Source organism: Entelurus aequoreus, linkage group LG01 (assembly GCF_033978785.1).
Source record: "Entelurus aequoreus isolate RoL-2023_Sb linkage group LG01, RoL_Eaeq_v1.1, whole genome shotgun sequence".
Classification (NCBI taxonomy): domain Eukaryota; kingdom Metazoa; phylum Chordata; class Actinopteri; order Syngnathiformes; family Syngnathidae; genus Entelurus; species Entelurus aequoreus.
The window spans coordinates 49,459,763-49,483,216 of NC_084731.1; the positions used below are offsets into that span (position 1 = coordinate 49,459,763).

At 41.6% G+C, this 23,454-nt stretch overlaps 1 protein-coding gene across 5 annotated transcripts in view; it reads left to right on the plus strand.

The window, feature by feature from the left end:
- The window catches only part of srgap3 (SLIT-ROBO Rho GTPase activating protein 3), a 256,795-nt gene that overhangs the window by 195,890 nt on the left and 37,451 nt on the right, over positions 1-23,454 (plus strand). For 3 of the 5 annotated variants that reach the window (XM_062054132.1, XM_062054140.1, XM_062054166.1), the window contains exons 11-12: positions 11,131-11,158; positions 20,283-20,385. In XM_062054132.1, coding sequence (XP_061910116.1) covers positions 11,131-11,158; positions 20,283-20,385 — 131 coding nt within the window. Of the gene's footprint in view, positions 1-11,130; positions 11,159-20,282; positions 20,386-22,208; positions 22,240-23,454 lie in introns of all 5 variants that reach the window. The other 2 variants (XM_062054149.1, XM_062054156.1) reach the window with 1 other exon arrangement.

A 23,454-nucleotide genomic window follows, 5' to 3' on the forward strand; every position in this document is an offset into this window, starting at 1 on the left:
CTTGATCATTTCGCGATATTGCCATATTTTTGCTGAAAGGATTTAGTAGAGAAAATCGACGATAAAGTTCGCAAAATTTGCTCGCTGATAAAAAAAAGCCTTGCCTGTACCGGAAGTAGCGTGACGTCACAGGAGCTAGTATTCCTCACAATTCCCCATTGTTTACAATGGAGCGAGAGAGATTCGGACCGAGAAAGTGACGATTACCCCATTAATTTGAGCGAGGATGAACGATTCGTAGATGAGGAACGTTACAGTGAAGGACTTGAGAGGCAGTGATGGACGTATCTTTTTTCGCTCTGACCGTAACTTAGGTACAAGCTGGCTCATTGGATTCCACACTCTCCTTTTTCTATTGTGGATCACGGATTTGTATTTTAAACCACCTCGGATACTATATCCTCTTGAAAATGAGAGTCGAGCACGCGAAATGGACATTTAAAGTGACTTTTATCTCCAAGACAATACATCGGTGACACACTTAGCTACTGAGCTAACGTGATAGCATCGTTCTCAAATGAAGATAGAAACAAAATAAATAAACCCCTGACTGGAAGGATAGACAGAAGACCAACAATACTATTAAACCATGTACGTGTAACTACACAGTTAAAAATTCTCAGCCTGGTAAGGCTTAACAATGCTGTTGCTAACGACGCTAAGGCTAATTTAGCAACTTAGCAACCGGACCTCACAGAACTATGATAAAACATTAGCGCTCCACCTATGCCAGCCAGCCCTCATCTTCCCATCAACAGCCGTGCTCACCTGCATTCCAGCAATCAACGGCGCGACGAAGGACTTCATCCGTGGGTTTGGCGGCAAGCACCGGCTAGGCGTCTGCTATCAGGGTAAGTAGTCCTTGTTGTGTTGCTGTATGTATTGTACTTAGCCGCTAAGACACCGATCGATCCCACCTACAACGTTCTTCTTTGCAGCCTCCATTGTTCATTAAACGAATTGCAAAAGATTCACCAACACAGATGTCCAGAATACTGTGGAATTTTGTCGAAGAAAACAAGAGGCTTTTCTATCGGGTCCGATGGGGTCCAACCACTTCCGTTGCTTTTGTGACGTCACGCGCATAAATCATATCCAAAGGAGTTTTTCAACCGGAAGTGTGGCGGGAATTTTAAAATTGCACTTTATAAGTTAACCCGGCCGTATTGGCATGTGTTGCAATGTTAAGATTTCTTAATTGATATATAAACTATCAGACTGTGTGGTTGGTAGTAGTGGGTTTCAGTAGGCCTTTAAGTACTTGCTAAAAAGTAAAGTATGGAGGTATTAAACCTAAAAGAGCCTTATAAATGATAGTCAGCCAATGTGTGTATCTGCGTGCACTCAATGAAGATAAGTCTGACTTCATATACAGGTGACAGTGGTGGGTGAGACTACGACAGCCAGTAACAAATCTTAGTGTATTGTAAGATTTTCTGTTAAAATAAAACCAATAAAGACATTTTTCATATCTTTGGCTGGCTGAAATATTGTGTAAATTATTTTATAACATGTTATGGTTAAGTCTTCAATTACAGAATGATTGGCAGATGCAATATTACATGTTATAAATTAATAATTAATGACAGCAATGTATTGCTGTCATGCAGCAATATGAATCCCCCCCCCTGAAAATTATCTGTCTCGGGTTCACTTATTAATGATGAAAAATGTTATGCATGTGCAATTAATTTTGAGTTAACTATGAACAAAATGTGATTAATCGCGATTAAATATTTTAATCGTTTGACAGCCCTCGTACAAACGCTTCAATTCATTCATTTATTTTGTGTCCCGCCTGCAGCCATTTTGTGCCGCAGGGCGCAGCAGTTTTGGAAAGGTTTCGTCCATTTTGCTAACTCAAAATGAGTCCCAAAAAGACCACAGACCGGCGTAAAAAGGAGGAGGGAATTGTTGTGGAATTAAAATAATGACTATTTGCGAGGAGTACAGCAAGTTGTAATTCTGATGAGACCAGACTTTTCTGGAAGAAAATGCCGAAGCAGACTTATTTCACAGCTGAAAAGAAGACTACCCCTCGTTCAGCAGCGCCCCTTCCAAGAACACACATATAAACACATACACACGCACACACACGCACACACACACGACTGCCTGCTCCTTTCTTGTCAGCTCCTCTTTAGTTGTTATTGTTAATATAAGTGCATTTTACTTTTTAAATGTTTGTTATTGTAGCCATATAATTGTTAACGTTAACGATTTTTGTGATTTCTAATCGTTTGTGAGGGCACCAAAGGGACTTATGTGTGTGTGCGCGTATTGGCAGAGAAGCACATACAGGACAGTTCAGCTAGTTGTTGAAGTTTTGGCTTGTTTATTAAAAAAGAAAGTTGGTCCATCACCACCTTGTTATGTTTGTTTGATATAAAGTACTTTATAGCACTTTATGTTGTGTTCAAAGTGTACAAACCATCTCTAAAATATGGACTTTTGTCGAGGCTGGACCACATTATTCATATTCACATTGTTTCCTATAGAGAAATTTGCTTTACTATACTAACCTTTCGATTTACGAATGAACCAATTTAAGTTTGTAAATCGAGGTTACATTGTTGTGTGACATCATTAAACCCAATGGGGACCATTGGGGAACATTTTGTTTCGAGCATTTGACTGGCACATAATTTAGTAGGTGTTTTTTTCATAATTCAACGTTTTGCTTATTCACTTCCTCGTTAGAATATGAAAAGGACAATATGATGTATCTATTGTATCTGCACTCAATACCACCGAGGTGGCGAGCCTGCCTGAAAGCAATATTGAACCATATTGCTTTGTGGAATGCACTTCCTTGCTGCTTGTACTGCCTTATCTTCTTAGTCTATTCGGTGGAACCACAGGGGGCATTCTATTAAAACAAACAAAGCATCTTTCAGCACCCCGCTTCACCCCCGCCGTCCCCATGGGTGCCCTGGTCACCTAAGTCATGAGCATTTTACGCTTAATCAATCAGAAGCCTCATCTCTGCAGCTGCTCCTGCATCAGGATCTCTCCTAATAGACCAGACATTTATATTCTATGTCCGTGTGCCTTTTTTAGCTCAGCTGCAGAAGACCAACCCTCATATTATAGAGCCCATCAGTCTTAGGACACGTGTGTTTACCTCCGTGACGGCAGCAGCAGTACAGAGTGTACGGACATATGGCGTCTCCAGGTACCACCCGTGTTTAATTATCCAGGTGATCAATCAGAGCTGCGTGGTGCTCATTAGCTCGCCGCTTCCCATGCAAAAATGTTGCAAGTGTGAGAGCATGTCATTGGGTACAAGATTAAACTGCTGGGGACCACATGGTGCCTACTAAAAAACCATCATCGCTACACAATAGGACCAGCGTGTATAGCACAACTCTATTAGGTACGCCTGCACTAGAGCTTCATCTGCAATTTACAAATATAATGCTCAGTTTTGTTTGACAGTCCACATCATCTAGAGAGGTATTCTTTTCCCCCGGGATACTTTGCCCTTTTTTCTAGCTAAATACAGGCAAAGTATTAGCAATACCCACTAGTACTAAAACCGAAGCAACTCTTATTATAGGAAATTAATTAGCTCCAGACGAGCACAAAACACATTTTATATTTTATAGTTTTACACACAGAAAACGATGTGCAATACAGTGGAACCTCAACTCACGAACTGGATTGGTTCTTGAACAGGGTTTGTGAATAGAAAAATGTATATATTGAAGCAAATGTATTTCTCCAAAAGAAACATTTTAAACATGAATAATTGGTTCCAGCCTCTACAAATGTCCACATTTCAGTAAAAGTTGATAGTCTTTGAGCACGGTATGAAGTGCTATACAGCACTGTATATCAAAGAAACATAACAAGGTGGTGACGGATCAACTTTATATTTAAGTAGATGAGGCAGTTCCTGAAGGAATTGTGTGTGAATGCTCCAATGCTGAAGTTGAACTGAAATGCTGATAGAATGTAGTATGAATGTAAGAATAGTTTGAATGTTGGAATGGTTTGAATGTTGAAGAATTTGAATTTCCAGGAAAATCGGAATTTGGTTTGGAACTTGGGGAAGTGTTAGTTTGAATGTCCAGGATGAATGGAATGTGTTGATGTTGGAATGGTTTGAATAGGTTGAAAAATGTAGGAGTTGTGGAACTTTGAAAAATGTCCCATTCATTTCAACGGGAATTTCATGAAAATGTGGGAATTCCGGGAAAAGAGGGAATTTTGAAAATGGTAAAAAATTTGAATGTTCTGAATGATTGGTGTTGGAATTTTTCTAAACGGTCGAGTAATGTTGAAGTAGTAACAATTTTGGTATGGTATTACGGAATTCCAGGAATTTTGGGAAAACCGGGAATTTTTCCAGTTCAAAAAACAACTTTGGTTTTTGTCCTGATTAAGAGGAATATTTTGACGGTGGAATGGTTGAAGTGGGTTGAAAAATGTGGGAGGAGTAGTCAACAGAAAAAAGTGTGAAAATAGGGTTTGAAAAACTAGGAATATTGGGAATTCCAGGAATTTTCTTGAACTTGGAAAAAATGATAATTTGAATGTCCAGAATAAGTGGAATATGTTGAAGGTGGAATGGTTTGAATCGATTGAAGTTTGAAAAATGGCCAATTCATTTTGAATGAGAAAAATGTCCCGGAAAACCTGGAAATCTGGGAATTTTTCAAGGGAAAGCCCGCAATTCCCGAATAGGCTGAACAGTTTGAAGTTGGAACGGTTTGAATTGGATTCAAAATGTGGATGGTAGAGCGTGCCAATACCTTGAGAAGAAGAAGTAAAAGAATAAATAGATTCATTTTGGTGTAGAAAACCATATGTGTGAATGCTTTGGAGCATCTACACAATAACAGAGGCAAAACAGCAAAAACAACTAGCTGAACTGTCCTCATAAGCAAACACCGTGCTGACACGCACACACACTGTCACTAGCCATGTGTTGCACTCAGTTTAAAATCATAAAACTCCTTAATTTTCAACTGCCAAATCGCTACGATGATTAGTAATAAAAACTAAAATCCACTTTACCTTGTCGGTTAGGGAGGAAGGAGGAAAAGGCATTTTCGACAACGCTTAGGGTACGTCCTGGTTGTTTTAAACCACACATCGCTTCTGCAACTCTTCAATCAATCAATCAATCAATCAATGTTTATTTATATAGCCCTAAATCACAAGTGTCTCAAAGGGCTGTACAAGCCACAACGACATCCTCGGTACAGAGCCCACATACGGGCAAGGAAAACTCACCCCAGTGGGACGTCAATGTGAATGACTATGAGAAACCTTGGAGAGGACCGCATATGTGGGTAACCCCCCCCCCCCCCCCCCCCCCCCCTCTAGGGGAGACCGAAAGCAATGGATGTCGAGTGGGTCTGAGATAATATTGTGAAAGTCCAACACATCAGCGAAAGTCCAGTCCATAGTGGGGCCAGCAGGAACCATCCAGAGCGGAGACGGGTCAGCAGCGTAGAGATGTCCCCATCCGATGGACAGGCTACTGGTTCACCCCGGGTTGGGAGCAGAGTAGAAAAGAAAAGAAAAGAAACGGCAGATCAACTGGTCTAAAAAGGGAGTCTATTTAAAGGCTAGAGTATACAAATGAGTTTTAAGATGAGACTTAAATGCTTCTACTGAGGTAGCATCTCTAACTTTTACCGGGAGGGCATTCCATAGTATTGGAGCCCGAATAGAAAACGCTCTATAGCCCGCAGACTTTTTTTGGGCTCTGGGAATCACTAATAAGCCGGAGTTCTTTGAACGCAGATTTCTTGCCGGGACATATGGTACAATACAATCGGCAAGATAGGCAGGAGCTTGACCGTGTAGTATTTTATACGTAAGTAGTAAAACCTTAAAGTCGCATCTTAGGTGCACAGGAAGCCAGTGCAAGTGAGCCAGTATAGGCGTAATATGATCAAACTTTCTTGTTTTTGTCAAAAGTCTAGCAGCCGCATTTTGTACCATCTGTAATCTTTTAATGCTAGACATAGGGAGGCCCGAAAATAAAACGTTACAGTAATCGAGACGAGATGTAACGAACGCATGGATAATGATCTCAGCATCGCTTGTGGACAAAATGGAACAAATTTTAGCGATATTACGGAGATGAAAGAAGGCCGTTTTAGTAACACTCTTAATGTGCGACTCAAACGAGAGAGTTAGGTCGAAGATAATACCCAGATTCTTTACCGAGTTGCCTTGTTTAATTGTTTGGTTGTCTAATGTTCAGGTGGTATTATTAAATAGATGTCGGTGTTGAGCAGGACCGATAATCAGCATTTCCGTTTTCTTAGCGTTGAGTTGCAAAAAGTTAGCGGACATCCATTGTTTAATTTCATTAAGACACGCCTCCAGCTGACTACAATCCGGCGTGTTGGTCAGCTTTAGGGGCATGTAGAGTTGAGTGTCATCAGCATAACAGTGAAAGCTAACACCGTATTTGCGTATGATGTCACCTAGCGGCAGCATGTAAATACTAAAAAGTGCAGGGCCAAGAACCGAACCCTGGGGAACTCCGCACGTTACCTTAACATAGTCCGAGGTCACATTGTTATGGGAGACACACTGCATCCTGTCAGTAAGATAAGAGTTAAACCAAGACAAGGCTAAGTCTGACATCCCAATACGTGTTTTGATACGCTCTAATAAAATATTATGATCAACAGTATCGAAAGCGGCGCTAAGATCAAGAAGCAGCAACATAGATGACGCATCAGAATCCATCGTTAGGAATAGATCATTAGTCATTTTTGCGAGGGCTGTCTCCGTAGAGTGATTTGCCCTGAAACCGGATTGAAAAGGTTCACAGAGATTGTTAGACGCTAAGTGTTCATTTAGCTGCTGTGCGACAATTTTTTCGAGGATTTTCGAGATAAACGGAAGGTGGGACACCGGCCGGTAGTTTACCATGAGGTCAGGATCGAGGTTAGGTCTTTTGAGTAGAGGATGAATAACCGCTTTTTTGAATGCTAGGGGAACAGTGCCAGAGGAAAGTGATAAGTTTATAATATTTAACACTGATGGACCTAATAGTACAAAAAGCTCCTTGATAAGTTTCCCAGGAATTGGGTCAAGTAAACATGTTGTTTGTTTTGTCCTATTTACACATTTTAACAATTCTTCCAATGTTATTTCATCAAAGAGAGAGAAACTATTTTGGAGGGCAGTGTCCGTCGTATATACAGTCGTATCTGTATTAATAGAACCCAGTTGTAGCTGAGATGCATTGTCTTTAATCTCTTTTCTAATGACTTCAATTTTCTTATTAAAGAAATTCATGAAGTCATCTGCTGAGTGGGTGACGCTACTGGGAGGAGTCCCTTGTTGGGTTAGCGATGCTACTGTACTAAACAAAAATTTAGGATCATTTTTGTTGAGGTGGATGAGATTTGAGTAATATTTAGCTTTAGCTGAGGTAAGCATGCGTTTATAAGTTATTAAACTATCACTCCATGCTTGATGGAAAACCTCAAGTTTAGTCGCACGCCATTTGCGTTCCAGCTTTCTACATGATAATTTCTGGGCTTTAGTTTCTTCTGTAAACCATGGGGTACGCCTTTTAGGGGCCCTTTTTAGCTTTAGCGGTGCTACACTATCAATGGTGTCGCGCAGGGCGTCGTTAAAGTTATTAGTGAGGTTATCAATAGAGCCCACATAATTTGGGAATGGTGCCATTACCGAAGGCAGTAGGTCAGTAAGAGTCGTCGTTGTGGCAGCATTAATGTTGCGGCTGCTATAGTAGTTATTATTATTATTATTAGTTTGTTGACAATGAGTCAGAACTTCGAATTTTATAAGGTAATGATCGGACATTACTTTAGTGTACAGGAGTATCGTAACTTTAGAGGTGGTGACACCCCTGACAAGCACTAGATCTATCGTATTACCGTTGTGATGCGTGGGTTCATTTATTATTTGTGTAAGACCACAGCTATCAATTATAGTCTGGAGCGCCACGCATGGAGGGTCCGATGGGGTATTCATATGGATGTTAAAGTCTCCCATTATGATTATATTGTCGGCGTGCGTCACTAGATCAGCAACGAACTCTGAAAATTCATTGATAAAGTCCAAATAGGGCCCTGGGGGGCGGTAGATGACAGCCAGGTGCAGAAGCAGCGGTCTGACAAACCTCATAGTAAGCACCTCAAACGAGTTATATTTATTATTTAGGTCCGAGGTAAGGCTAAAGTTTTTGTTGTATATTAGTGCAACACCCCCACCCCTTTTAATGGGACGGGCAATATGCGTTCCCGTATAGCCAGGAGGAGACGCCTCAACCAGCGCAAAAAAATCGTCTGGTTTGAGCCAGGTCTCGGCTAGACCAACGACATCAAGATTGTTGTCTCTAATGACTTTATTAACTAATAACGTTTTGGAAGACAATGATCTTATGTTTAAAAAGCCCATATTATAGGTAGTGGGCTATTTTGAGGAGTTTTTGTTGAAAGTATCCGTAGTAGCAATATTAATAATGTTACGTTTATTATGCGTAGTGCACTTTAAATAATTTCGACCATATCTACGAATTGAAATGACAGGAATTTTCAGATTGTTTGCCACCTCAGTAAAATGCATGTCCACCTCTGACGCAGAAAAAACATTATATGAGTTGTATATTATTCTAAGAGAATTGCTATGTGTGCAGGGATTATCCAGCCTGGCACTGGCTAGTTCTAGCTTAACAGACTCCTTATTAGCGCTTCTTTGAGGATTAGCCTTTAGCTTTTTTGTTAGCCCCGATAACAACAACGCCTTTAGCTTTGTTGTTAGCCCCGCCCGACATCCCCGCTTCTGCTTCCGAGCACACCGCTGTGCCTGTTTACTATTTGGCTTCTTGACCTGCGTGCTTTACATTACTTTTTGGATATATATTTATTTGAAACAAAGAACAGTTAAACGCTAATATTTGCTAAATATTGATTTAATTTGATGGTCAAATATTGTAACTTTGTTAATCTAGCAGGTGGAGCCATTATGAAAACCCAACACAATCAGTGCAGTGTCAATCCAATCCAATCCCCTTTATTTATTTAGCACTAAAACTGTCTCCAGAGTGCTGCACATAAAAACTAAACAATAAAAAGTAATCAAATTACAAGCATTTAAAATTAAATAAGTAAGGAAAAAAATAAAATTATGATAATAGAATAAAATAATAATAACACACTACTTCTCACCATGTTTATCAAAGTGCTGCATCTGCAACTTTCTTTGGCACCATATTGAGCTTATTGTACAGTCTTACGCATTCTTACTGAGTCACCATCTTTCCATCCATCCATTTTCTACCGCTTGTCCCTCTTGGGGTCGCGGGGTTGCTGGAGCCTATCCCAGCTGAATTTGAGCGGAACGCGAGGTACACCCTAAACAAGTAGACTGAGTCACCAACACGCACCAACATTTAATAAAGTTAAATAATGCAAAAAGAGAAGTATCCCACACTTCACTTTTGTAAAGTTTTTTTGGTCGGTGTGGCTCAGTTGGTAGAGCGGCCGTGCCAGCAACTTGAGGGTTCCAGGTTCGATCCTCGCTTTTGCCATCCTAGTCACTGCCGTTGTGTCCTTGGGCAAGACACTTTACACACCTCCCATGGTCACCTACACTGGTTTAAATGTAACTTAAAAGATGGAGATAATGGGTTTCACTATGTAAAGCGTTTTGAGTTTCTTGAGAAAAGTGTCACGACGCGGAGTCAAACCCGCGTTTCCACGGCAACTGGTGCTGCCGGCACCTCCGCTGACAGCGTGCCCAGACACGCCCCTGCTCGCGCTGAGCGCAGCACGCCCACGCAGCACGCCCACGCAGCAACGAGCCTGCAAACAATCCGTAATCGACACACCTGGACTTGATGAGAGGGAGCTGCATAAAGACCAGCGGACCCGAGGAACCTTTGCCAGAACGTCGCTAACCTTCCAGTAAGCATCACGTCTGGAATTCCCTCCCCAGTGCTTTGCTCGCCCTTTTCTTTGCTCTTTCTCTCCGTGTCTCCCTGGTTCATGTCCCTTTGTGTTTTTGCAGTGACTCCCCTGATTTGTGCCTTGTCCATCCGGATTCCTGACTGCCCTCCTCGATCCAAGACCTATCTGCTCGGACCCAGACCACGCTGCCTCGCTCCTGCTCACGACCTCTTGCCTGTCCACGAACTGCCTCTTGGCCTTGCCCCTTGTAACTCAACGAAAGATACAACCAACACTCACAGACAACAACCCTTGGTAACATTTACATTATTAATATTACACATAGTCTACACTCATTCACTTAGAGTAGCATACACACGCCACGTATTCATCAAAGGTTTTAAATAAACCTTGTAAACCGCAGTTCTGCCCTGGTTGTCGCCTCCTTCCCTTCTCTGAACACAACAAAAAGCGCTATATAAAGATAATTCCCAATTCCCTAAAGTAAATCTGTAGAGTAGATATGGGCATCTTGATCAAAAATATTATTTGCCCATGTGGCTAAACAGGACAGGTTAAAAAAAAACATTATTTTTTACATTTTTAAGTGTTTTTATTTATCTTTGATGTTTGATGTGTATAATTGTGCGGTTAAAGATGGTATTCACTCAGTGGAATGATGTGGAAACGACTGACTAATGTTCAACTTCGAGGTGTAGAGAAGCGGGTTATAGCCTTCTGCTCATTCTGTCCATTGTCTCTTTTTACAAAGAAAATATGCTTTAGTGCCATTGCTGCGTGCATTGACTCCCTCCAAGCTCACACTCTCTCAATTCAAGAAGAACCAACTTGATAAAGCAAATGTATTTTGAAATTAGTTTTTATATTTTTGTTCCAGTCACAAGTTATTTTGACTTTATGTCACTGTATTTTGTGGTCAGGACAAGCAGCTTGTGATTTGCAACAAAAGGCTCAGTGAGGCAGCACAGTTATTGCTCAGTGTCACCACGAGTGGACCCGTCCCTCCCTCTTCCCAGGTCCCCTGAGGCTTTGCTGTCTATTCCTCAATAGCTTTGTCCAATGAATGATGCTTGTGGAGTTCCATTCATCTCTCTGGCCACTGCTGTCTGTTTAATATATTCACTTCCAGCACTGATATAAAACATTTCCCCTTTTCTCTTTCTTTGTGTGTGTGTGTGCGTGTGCGCGTGCGTGCGTGCGTGTGCGTGTCTTTCAGGGGAAAGAGCTGAATGTGGAACCACAAGGTAAGTTAGGATTTGTTACAAAGCATGTTTAAATTAACTACTTTTGTATTTTGCTATTGTTTTTTTTTTAATATGCTTTATATTTCAAATACATTCACTAGATACCTTTAATGAGATCCAGTGAGCGTAAAATGTGATACTAATGCTCATTTTTGTTCGACACGACAAAGATATCAATTTAATATGTTTGTTGTGGTGGTTTACACGTGCATGTTTTACACCAAGAACCGGGTCAGAAATATCTATCCCAGCACCATTAATATATCATATTTTATCATTAGGAGTGTCTCGATTAAATATTGTTATCATATAGGGGATGGGTCAAATGCAGAGGACAAATTTCACCACATCTAGTGTGTGTGTGACAATCATTGGTACTTTAATCTTTAATCTTTAATATACCTGTCCGATATCAGCGCAAAAAACAAGTATCAGATGATATAGGCTTCCATGTAAAATGTCTGATATAAGCGCTCCGATACCAGTTTACCTGTGCACAGCTGGATGGCAAGTAATGCTAGGTTCACACCAACGGCGCTTTGACGGCGCTTTAAAGCGGCATGCAAAGCGGCGTTAAAGCGTAACAAAGCGTGATTAAAGCGTGAGGGTCGTAATGGATCGTGGGAAAGCTTGTAGTGAAGCGGGACATGCGGCAAGATCGGCAAAATTTTTTAAACGGTTTAAAAAAATTTGGCGCTCTGTCAAGAATGGAATAAAGCACAGAGAGCGTATCAAAGCGTGACAAAGCTCAGCAAAGCTTGACTCAAAGCGTAGGAAAGCTCAACAGATCTTGGTTCAAAGCGCGGACCCCAGTCGCCACCGCATGCCACCAGACGACCCTCACGCTTTAACGGCGCTTTGCATGCCGCTTTGCATGCCGCTTTAAAGCGCCGTCAAAGCGCCGTTGGTGTGAACCTAGCATTACAAACGTTCGTAGCACCTCTTCCAAATGACGGCGCTTTGCTCGCCGCTTTAAAGCGCGGCAAGCGCCTTTGGTGTGAACCAGGTATTAACATCTATATGTACTCCAATAATGGTGATCTTCCAATACTCATTTTCAACTTATTTACAGTAACTATCCATCCATCCATCCATTTTCTACCGCTTATTCCCTTCGGGGTCGCGGGCAGTAACTATTTATTGAGAACTTTATTATTGAGTATTTGTGGAGTAAAGTTTGGAGTAAATTGTGTATAAATGGAGAACAATAAATTAATTAATGTATTCGTAATTGCTATGAAATGGAAAAGGGGTCGGATTAAATAAGCTCTGTTTCTTCCTACTCCTTTTTGAACATGTTGTAATAACAAATTGAAAACATGTGATGTATCATATTGTAACATGTTTGAAATAAACCAAAAACCATAAGCACACAAAGTTAGTCTTTTCTTCTATTTCAGTCAAGTTATTTACAAAAAGAAAACATGGCAGGCTAGTAGAAGCTAGCAGCTACACAACAGCTAAGCACATAATAGCAAACAAGCTGGACATACGTAATAATAATTGAACAATACTGCAATCCAAAACAGCACATTTGTCAATTTAAACAAGTATCAAATAATGATGCTTGCATATTACTTACACATATGAAGTTCCCAAGGCAGAAGCATATTAGAAAGTATCTAGTAACAAAGGTGTCCGCATCAATCAACTTACTGCGTTATGATCTTAAATTGATTGTTACCACAAGGTGTCGTCAAAAACAAACAAAAAAACACTCCATTTCTACTTACAGACAGCATAAGTGGACAGTTAATAATAAATAGGTTAGTGTTTTTCATACCTATCATTGTCTGCTAAGTGAAAAACGAAACCAAAATAGAAAAATCACAGTATGACACGGTGCAATTGTGCACCACTGAAAACCACAACAGTGAAAATATTAAGTAAATACCTTTCTAACCGAGTCAATCAGAAATATGCATTATTATTATTTAAGTTCAGGCAGAATTTTCTGTTTCATTAGATTGTGATGTTTTACATACAGTAATTATGTGGTCGAGTGATTTTCATTGTTTTAGAAGGATAAATGATTACTTTAACTGTGTTGACACTTTTGGTCTGGTGCTGCGGTCCGTACTGTAGACGATAGCCGATGCTTAGCAAAGGCCTAATCTATAGACACATAAATGATGCTAAAACACATAAACACCATAAAACAAATGGATGAGAGAAATGCTGCAACATCGCAAAACAAAATTAAAGTTAGCGAAGCGACCAGGGGCATCAGACCTAAGGGATATCCGCTTTTAAAGGCATGGGTGGGATGCCCAGAAGAAGTGAACCGCATCCGGTCTTAGTTGCTAGCATTGTTTCATAGTTACAGATCGACATAACTTTGTTTTTCCAACCACGGAAAGGAATAAAGTGAGTGTGAAGGACAGTGCTGTCAAAATTAAGTGGAGGATTTTTTTTAATTAAAGAAAATCATCAAATTTATGACTTAGCAAGTGGCAGTTGGAGCTTAGTACTGTTAGTCTGTGACATACTGAAGCAGAATAATTTGATAAATCGTCAGCCAAGGATATTACAATAATATCCAAATGGCGGATGTTTATCCATTAAAATATGGAAAAGCTGCTGAATGTGTGTTTGACTACTGTAGTTGTTTGTAGGACATTCAATTGTATTGCTGTTCATACAATATTTTTTATCTAGAAGTTTGTTTTTCTTGTTAAAATGGTGCTGTCTTGTGAGGGACCAGCACTGATTGAATTGATTATAATCGCTTTTTCCCAGTTGGAGTTTTTTTTAGGTACAAGCTGCGTCACGGAATCAAATAAGCTTGTATCCCGAGGTACCACTGTACTGTAAAATATTGCGTCTTAAGTCTTTCAAGACGTAAACCCCTCAGGTCCGGCACCCTTGTGGTAGCCTAGCTAACTTCTGTTTTGTTCTTGGAATTTTCTTCGTTTTAAATAATTTCTGTGTTATTACCATGTGGACATTACTCTGTTTGCCCCTCCCCCTCTGCGACATTTTTGTTTCAGATTAAAAAAAAAAAAAGGGTTCAAACCTCACTTAGTTGGCATACTGTTCACTTTGATATGTTTGACATCAGACCAAAAGTTGTACAATAATAACAAATAAAAAAACATTTGCATAAAGTAAGAACTTAATTGAGAAGCTTTTGTCACATAGTCTGTGATGCAACTAATCAAACAAAACATCTGCTGAGTTAAACAAGTAGATCATTGTTTTTCTTGAACTATTTTCACCAGCTTAGACTTCACCAAAAGCTTCTAAAATATACAGTACAGGACAAAAGTTTGGACACACCTTCTTTGATTACTGCTTTGCACACTCTTGACATTCTCTCGATGAGCTTCAAGCACACCTGTGAAGTGAAAACCATTTCAGGTGACTACCTCTTGAAGCTCATCGAGAGAATGCCAAGAGTCTGCAAAGCAGTAATCAGAGCAAAGGGTGGCTATTTTGAAGAAACGAGATTACAAAACATGTTTTCAGTTATTTCACCTTTTTTTGTTAAGTACATAACTCCACATGTGTTCATTCATAATTTTGATGCCTTCAGTGACAATCTACAATGTAAATACCGTATTTTTCGGATTATAAGTCGCACTGGAGTATAAATCGCATTTTTGGGGGAAATGTATTTGATAAAACCCAACACCAAGAATATACATTTGAAAGGCAATTTAAAATAAATAAAGAATAGTGAACAACAGGCTGAATAAGTGTACGTTATATGACTCATAAATAACCAACTGAGAATGTGCCTGGTATGTTAACGTAACATATTATGGTAAGAGTCATTTAAATAACTATAACATATAGAACACGTTTATCAAACAATCTGTCACTCCTGATCGCTAAATCCGATGAAATCTTCTTCCTTGTTGTCGCTCCTGGTATGCGCCGTTAGCGTCCTTTCTTTCTGCTGCTCGATCGCCGTTTTCTGCTGCATATTTCACTACGTCCAGCTTGTAATCTGCAGTATATGATTTCCTTTTCGGTACCATTTTTGTTCAGCCCTTCTCAGTTTTTTTTTTAAATGATCCATTTTAATAGCTACGGCAGTAGCATATAGCATATAGCAGTTAGCATCCCATGACCCACAATGCACTTCTGCCATGACCCTCCCCCGCCGAATTCTTATTGGTTGACGTGTGTGTGACGATTGCTGACATTTGCTTTGTCTCTTCCGTAGGGATGATACTCGAAACCGGTTTTCCCGGTTGTTTGATAAGAAAAGAACCGAGTCCTCGGACTCGAATCCCTTTTTGAGAACCGGTACCTGTTATCGAGACCACTATAGTAAAGGAAAAGAGTTGATTATTTATTCGAATCCCGTCCCGACCAGAAATGCTCCGTGGGACATCACAAGAATTGACGTCATGTAGCTCAGTCATTAGGCGCAGATAGCGAAAGCAGGAAAACAATGGACGGGAAAAAGCGCTCCAAGGTGTAATAAAGTTCAAAACAAAAGCTATAATCCATCGAATAACTTTACTGAGAGATTTTAGCAGGGTAAAACACATGACGAACACTTTTACGACAAACCGGAAACATAGCAACCAGGCTAGCAACGCACCTCCTTTACGGCAGCTGTCGCAACGTTCTTAAAACAACCGCACCACATACATATATATACAACACATCTCCCTTTTTTAACTTTTGTTTTTCTTTCCTTGTAAACAAAACAAAATCACACTGTAGATGTGTTGTCTGTCTAATTATAAATAATGCAGACGAGGCGTGTTGGCTGAGTTCTTGACGTTTACTTTCACAGCGTGGCAACATGCAACACTTTTCGGGGCTACCGCGCATGCTCGTAACTCCCGTTGCACGCTGGGTAGTGTAGTTGTTATATTCTCTAGCTCATAACATTTTTCCCCCTATAAAGAAATAATGTTAACTCAATAAAGTGTATTTCTTTTTTTAGCTTTAACTTTTCATTTTTTAGCATTGTAACCACATTTGCAAACAACTTTTCTCTTCATAGAATTTTCTTTCAATAAAGAAATAAAGTGCAAAAATGTCAAAGCATCATAACACACAGTTATGTCAAATAGCAGCAGAAGTGCACTTTTTGGAGAGCTGTATTATTTTCAGTTTTGTGCCCAAGGCACTGATTTTATTTAACACTATATTATTATTTATACACCTATTGTGATCACAGAGACAGGTTGTTTTTGTGTTACTGTATATATTTGTTTCTCTGAAAAATCCCACTTAATATACTTTGGGTAACAACAGTCAATATTTATTTATTTTTATTTATTTTTTAAGGTGGGTAACAGTCAATATTTATTTATTTATTAAATTTTATTTTTTTATTATATAATAAAAGTGAGCTTTTGTTAAACCAAATATTGTGTGTTTTTTTCCATATACAACAACCTATCTGGACTCGATAAGAGAATCGATAAGGAATCAGTTCGATAAGAGGATTCGATAATAGGCTCGAACTCGATAATTCCTTATCAAACATCATCCCTACTCTTCCGTGAATTAGATAAATAATATTATTTGATATTTTACGGTGGACGAGAGGGTTGCTTCCCTTCGCCTTCGGGTGGGGGGACGGGTCCTGACTGTGGTTTGCGCTTACGCGCCAAACCGCAGCTCAGAGTACCCACCCTTTTTGGATTCACTCGAGGGAGTACTTGAGAGTGCTCCCCCGGGTGATTCCCTCGTTCTACTGGGGGACTTCAATGCTCATGTTGGCAGCGACAGTGAAACCTGGAGAGGCGTGATTGGTAAGAATGGCCGCCCGGATCTGAACCCGAGCAGTGTTTTGTTATTGGACTTTTGTGCCCGTCACAGATTGTCCATAACAAACACCATGTTCAAACATAAGGGTGTCCATATGTGCACATGGCACCAGGACACCCTAGGCCGCAGTTCCATGATCGACTTTGTAGTTGTGTCATCGGATTTGCGGCCTCATGTTTTGGACACTCGGGTGAAGAGAGGGGCGGAGCTTTCTACCGATCACCACCTGGTGGTGAGTTGGCTGCGATGGTGGGGGAGGATGCCGGACAGACCTGGCAGGCCCAAACGCATTGTGAGGGTTTGCTGGGAACGTCTGGCAGAGTCTCCTGTCAGAGAGAGTTTCAATTCCCACCTCCGGAAGAACTTTGAACATGTCACGAGGGAGGTGCTGGACATTGAGTCCGAATGGACCATGTTCTGCGCCTCCAATGTCGAGGCGGCTAATTGGAGCTGTGGCCGCAAGGTAGTTGGTGCCTGTCGTGGCGGTAATCCTAGAACCCGTTGGTGGACACCGGCGGTGAGGGATGCCGTCAAGCTGAAGAAGGAGTCCTATCGGGTTCTTTTGGCTCATAGGACTCCTGAGGCAGCGGACAGGTACCGACAGGCCAAGCGGAGTCGTGAGGACCGGAGGCAAAAACTCGGAAAAGGGAGGAGTTCGGGGAGGCCATGGAAAACGACTTCCGGACGGCTTCGAAGCGATTCTGGACCACCCTCCGCCGCCTCAGGAAGGGGAAGCAGTGCATTATCAACACCGTGTATGGTGAGGATGGTGTTCTGCTGACCTCGACTGCGGATGTTGTGGATCGGTGGAGGGAATACTTCGAAGACCTCCTCAATCCTACCAACACGTCTTCCTATGAAGAATCAGTGCCTGGGGAATCTGTGGTGGGCTCTTTCCTATTTCTGGGGCTGAGGTTGCTGAGGTAGTTAAAAAGCTCCTCGGTGGCAAGGCCCCGGGGGTGGATGAGATCCGCCCGGAGTTCCTTAAGGCTCTGGATGCTGTGGGGCTGTCTTGGTTGACAAGACTCTGCAGCATCGCGTGGACATCGGGGGCGGTACCTCTGGATTGGCAGATCGGGGTGGTGATTCCTCTCTTTAAGAAGGGGAACCGGAGGGTGTGTTCTAACAATCGTGGGATCACACTCCTCAGCCTTCCCGGTAAGGTCTATTCAGGTGTACTGGAGAGGAGGCTACGCCGGATAGTTGAACCTCGGATTCAGGAGGAACAGTGTGGTTTTTGTCCTGGTCGTGGAACTGTGGACCAGCTCTATACTCTCGGCAGGGTCCTTGAGGGTGCATGGGAGTTTGCCCAACCAGTCTACATGTGTTTTGTGGACTTGGAGAAGGCATTCGACCGTGTCCCTCGGGAAGTCCTGTGGGGAGTGCTCAGAGAGTATCGGACTGTCTGATTGTGGCGGTCCGCTCCCTGTATGATCAGTGCCAGAGCTTGGTCCGCATTGCCGGCAGTAAGTCGGACACGTTTCCAGTGAGGGTTGGACTCCACCAAGGCTGCCCTTTGTCACCGATTCTGTTCATAACTTTTATGGACGGAATTTCTAGGCGCAGTCAAGGCGTTGAGGGGATCTGGTTTGGTGGCCGCAGGATTAGGTCTCTGCTTTTTGCAGATGATGTGGTCCTGATGGCTTCATCTGGCCAGGATCTTCAGCTCTCACTGGATCGGTTCGCAGCAGAGTGTGAAGCGACTGGGATGAGAATCAGCACCTCCAAGTCCGAGTCCATGGTTCTCGCCCGGAAAAGGGTGGAGTGCCATATCCGGGTTGCGGGGGAGACCCTGCCCCAAGTGGAGGAGTTCAAGTACCTCGGAGTCTTATTCACGAGTGAGGGAAGAGTGGATCGTGAGATCGACAGGTGGATCGGTGCGGCGTCTTCAGTAATGCGGACGCTGTATCGATCCGTTGTGGTGAAGAAGGAGCTGAGCCGGAAGGCAAAGCTCTCAATTTACCGGTCGATCTACGTTCCCATCCTCACCTATGGTCATGAGCTTTGGGTTATGACCGAAAGGACAAGATCTCGGATACAAGCGGCCGAAATGAGTTTCCTCCGCCGGGTGGCGGGGCTCTCCCTTAGAGATAGGGTGAGAATCTCTGCCATCCGGGGAGAGCTCAAAGTAAAGCTGCTGCTCCTCCACATCGAGAGGAGCCAAATGAGGTGGTTCGGGCATCTGGTCAGGATGCCACCCGAACGCCTCCCTAGGGAGGTGTTTAGGGCACGTCCGACCGGGAGGAGGCCACGGGGAAGACCCAGGACACGTTGGGAAGACTATGTCTCCCGGCTGGCCTGGGAACGCCTCGGGATCCCCCGGGAGGAGCTGGACAAAGTGGCTGGGGAGAGGGAAGTCTGGGCTTCTCTGCTTAGGCTGCTGCCCCCGTGACCCGACCTCGGATAAGCGGAAGAAGATGGATGGATGGATGGATGGATATTTTACGGTAATGTGTTGATAATTTCACACATAAATCGGTCCGGAGTATATGTCGCACCCACGGCCAAACTATGAAAAAAACTGTGATTTATAATCCGAAAAATACGGTAGGCATGAAAATAAAGAAAACCCATTGAATGAGAAGGTGTGTCCAAACTTTTGGCCTGTACTGTGTATTTTCCAACGTTCTCTGCATTGGACGTTGTTTTTTGAAATGTGTACCTCTGGCAAAAAAAAAAAGAGTAAAAACAAACATCCACTGCAGAGGAGGCCATCTGTGAAGAGGGCCGCAGTTTCAAGGGCTCCGTGGCCGTACATTGAAATTTGATGGTTTCGTCAGAAAGTACGTCCGCAGGGTATATTCCTTTGAGAATGCGTTTACTTAATTGCAAAGTTAACACATCGGCTTTCACACTGCACAGTCAATAAATTCATTATTTTGCCCTCGCTACTCTTTTCCAGCATGTGCAGCTAGACAGATAGTTAACAAAAAGAAGTACTGGACTGCCTCAACCTCACCCAACGTGTCAATGTCTCCACCCACAATAAAGGCCATATCATGGAGGGAGTAGTTATTACTGACTCCCTCACAGTCACACATTTTTAGTTGCCTCGTACTAGCAGTTTTTCACTGTTTAGAACGTACAAAGGGGAAATAAATGTGTGTTCTTGTCTCACACAGGGAATATTCCTAGAAAAATCAAGGATCTTATGGGTGTTTTCCATGGAAATTACTTCCAGAGAGTTATTAATTAGCTTATTGATAATGTGTGATGTTTTTGCCCTGCCATGTATTCCATTGAGTGACCATCATGACTCATTCTGAATGCTCCGTTTGACACAAGACATATTTCATTCCCGGACTTCTGAATATTCAAGAAGAACATTTCAAAGAACATTTCAAAGAACATGGCGATGACGTTCCTTTTGTCCATCATTTCCTAGACCCCCCACCCTTCCCCCTAAACCACAGAAAATGCGGAAGCTTCGGCCGCGCTCTGTCTATAACCATAAGCTGTTTAACTGCGATTTGGAGACCTTCATCAAGGTACCTTGTGGTGTCGGTCCGGAGGAAGGGAGGCAGCTCTGACCTCTCCTCTTCATTCTCTTCCTAATTTTGACTTTTTGTTCGTCCTCAACCTTTAACCTTTAATCCAGGGGTGTCCAAAGTACGGCCCAAGGGACATTTGCGGCACACAGCTGTTTCTTTTAAAACAACAACAACAACAACAACAAAATTTAAAATAACATTTAAAAAATAATGAACACTTACAAGCGACAGATTTGATGTTGTTCTAGAGCAGAGGTGTCAAAGTCGTTTTCACTGAGGGCCACTTCACAGTTATGTTTGGCCCTAGAGAGCCGCGTCTAACAGTGAATACTATTATTACACATTTTTTTAATGCATTTTATTAGTTGGTTTTTTTTTAAACTAAAATAAAAAAAATATATGGTAAGTTGCAATAATTTCACCTCAATATTTAGTGTATATTACTGTAAATGGAAAAATGGTACTTCTGTTTTTATGGTTAAAAAAAGGCAGGTCAGTTGCCAGAATTTTACTGTAAAATTTACATTTGTTTTTTTACTGTAAATTAAAAAAAAACTGATATTTTACAGTAAAATTTTGACACCTGAGCTGCCAGTTTGTTTTGTTTGGGGTTTTTTTGTACCGTAAATCAACAACTGTAAATTTTTTGGTGTATTACTGTAAATGCCAAAATGGCACCACAGTTTATTACAGTAAAAAAAGTACTGTTTTTTTCATTTAGAAAAAAATGCTGTAAATGCTGCACAGTAAATTTCACAACTTTACCATGAAATCTATTGCTACTTTTACATTGCACAATTTGATGGATAACTTGCTTTGAAATCATTATTATTAGTATGTATTTATATTTAAAAAATGGTTTGAATATTTGATAATATATTTTTGCATAACTACACAATATTTAAGTTAACATAATTTGCGATTACATGGAGTACATATATGTTTTTGTTTCCCAAAATAGAAATAAATAATACATTTAGTAAGAAAAGTTACAGTACTTTAGTGATACATATGTCCAGGCTTTCGAGGGCCAAATAAAATTAAGTGGCGGGCCACATCTGCCCCCGGGCCTTGAGTGTGACTTTTGTATCCCCAAAAATTTTTGTGGGATTTTTTTGTATTTAAAAAAAAAACTGTAATTGTTAAATAATAATAATATTAATGAATTAAAATAAATGGGGTTATGAATTATTGACCGATTTCGGCTCCAATTACTTGACATCAAATATTATACTTTGACATTGCATACTTTGTGTTTTTGCCATAGAAAACATGGTTTTCATTCGCATAAAGAGCATAAAACATTTTTTTTTTTTAATGTTTTCACTTTATATTGACAGATAGACCTGAAACTGATCTGGAGATTTAAGCGTTGAAAGATAAAATAATATTAATATTGGTCTTATTTTTTAACATTGTTATGACCGAGAACCTTATGGGTTAAAAAAAACGAAACTATATTCTGTATTGTCTTGGTTTTAAGAATAGAAAAAATATATCAAAATGGCCCCTGCATGCTTTAATTTTTCAGTGTGCGGCCCTGAGTGGAAAAAGTTTGGACACCCCTGATCTAATCCTATCTGTTGCAGGCATTGTGGCACTTCTGTTTTTCCAAATGACTGTCACTTATTTTGGTGGTAGGTGACATCAGTGGGTCTGCTTGTCCTTTAACTGCACACGGTTACTTTCCCCGTTGTCCAGCTCTCGTGCTCTTGCTCCTTTAACCTCCAGAGGACGTCCCTCCTCGTTGATTTGCTTCCCTAACTTGATGCTTCTTTGTCCTTCTTGCTTCTGCTTCTGTGCTTTCCTGCCTATTCCAGAGGGAGAAGGAATGCTCGTGCTCGCATCCAGGTACCTGTGTTGTTAGGGAATAGGCACTCACCAGCCACTTCATTAGGCACACCTGCGATCGGGTCCAAGATAATATTGCTAAATCAGATATTACACACCCACAAAAAGGCTTTTTTTTTTTTTTTTACACTTTAAGCCCTATTACATGCCTCACACACTTTTAAAGGCTTTCCCCAAATATGATTTAAAAAAATGTAAACAAATAAATAGTAGGGGTGCACAAAAAAAGCAATTTACATTTGAATCGCAATTTTAAATCGATGAATAATTTTCAAGAATTGTTTAAAAAAACATGTTGTAGTTTTTTTGTTTTTTTTTAAGAGTCTACTTTTAAAAATAGGTTTTTAAGGCCCTCTCCATGCAACCAGAAGTAACCTGTTTTAAAAAAGTTTAATTTGAATTATTATACCAAATAATACATTTCTGGATTCAGTTGGAATCAAGAATCATGTTGAATCGAAAATAAATTATTCTTTGAAACTCCATCCATCCATCCATCTTCTTCCGCTTATCCGAGGTCGGGTCGCGGGGGCAGCAGCCTAAGCAGGGAAGCCCAGACTTCCCTCTCCCCAGCCACTTCGTCCAGCTCCTCTCGGGGGATCCTGAGGCGTTCCCAGGCCAGCCGGGAGAGATAGTCTTCCCAACGTGTCCTGGGTCTTCCCCGTGGCCTCCTACCGGTCGGACGTGCCCGAAACACCTCCCTAGGGAGGCGTTCGGGTGGCATCCTGACCAGATGCCCGAACCACCTCATCTGGCTCCTCTCGATGTGGAGGAGCAGCGGCTTTACTTTGAGCTCCTCTCAGATGACAGAGCTTCTCACTCTATCTCTAAGGGAGAGCCCCGCCACCCGGCGGAGGAAACTCATTTCGGCCGCTTGTACCCGTGATCTTGTCCTTTCGGTCATGACCCAAAGCTCATGACCATAGGTGAGGATGGGAACGTAGATCGACCGGTAAATCGAGAGCTTTGCCTTCCGGCTCAGCTCCTACTTCACCACAACGGATCGATACAGCGTCCGCATTACTGAAGACGCCGCACCGATCCGCCTGTCGATCTCACGATCCACTCTTCCCTCACTCGTGAACAAGACTCCGAGGTACTTGAACTCCTCCACTTGGGGCAAGATCTCCTCCCCAACCCGGAGATGGCACTCCACCCTTTTCCCGGCGAGAACCATGGACTCGGATTTGGAGGTGCTGATTCCCATCCCAGTCG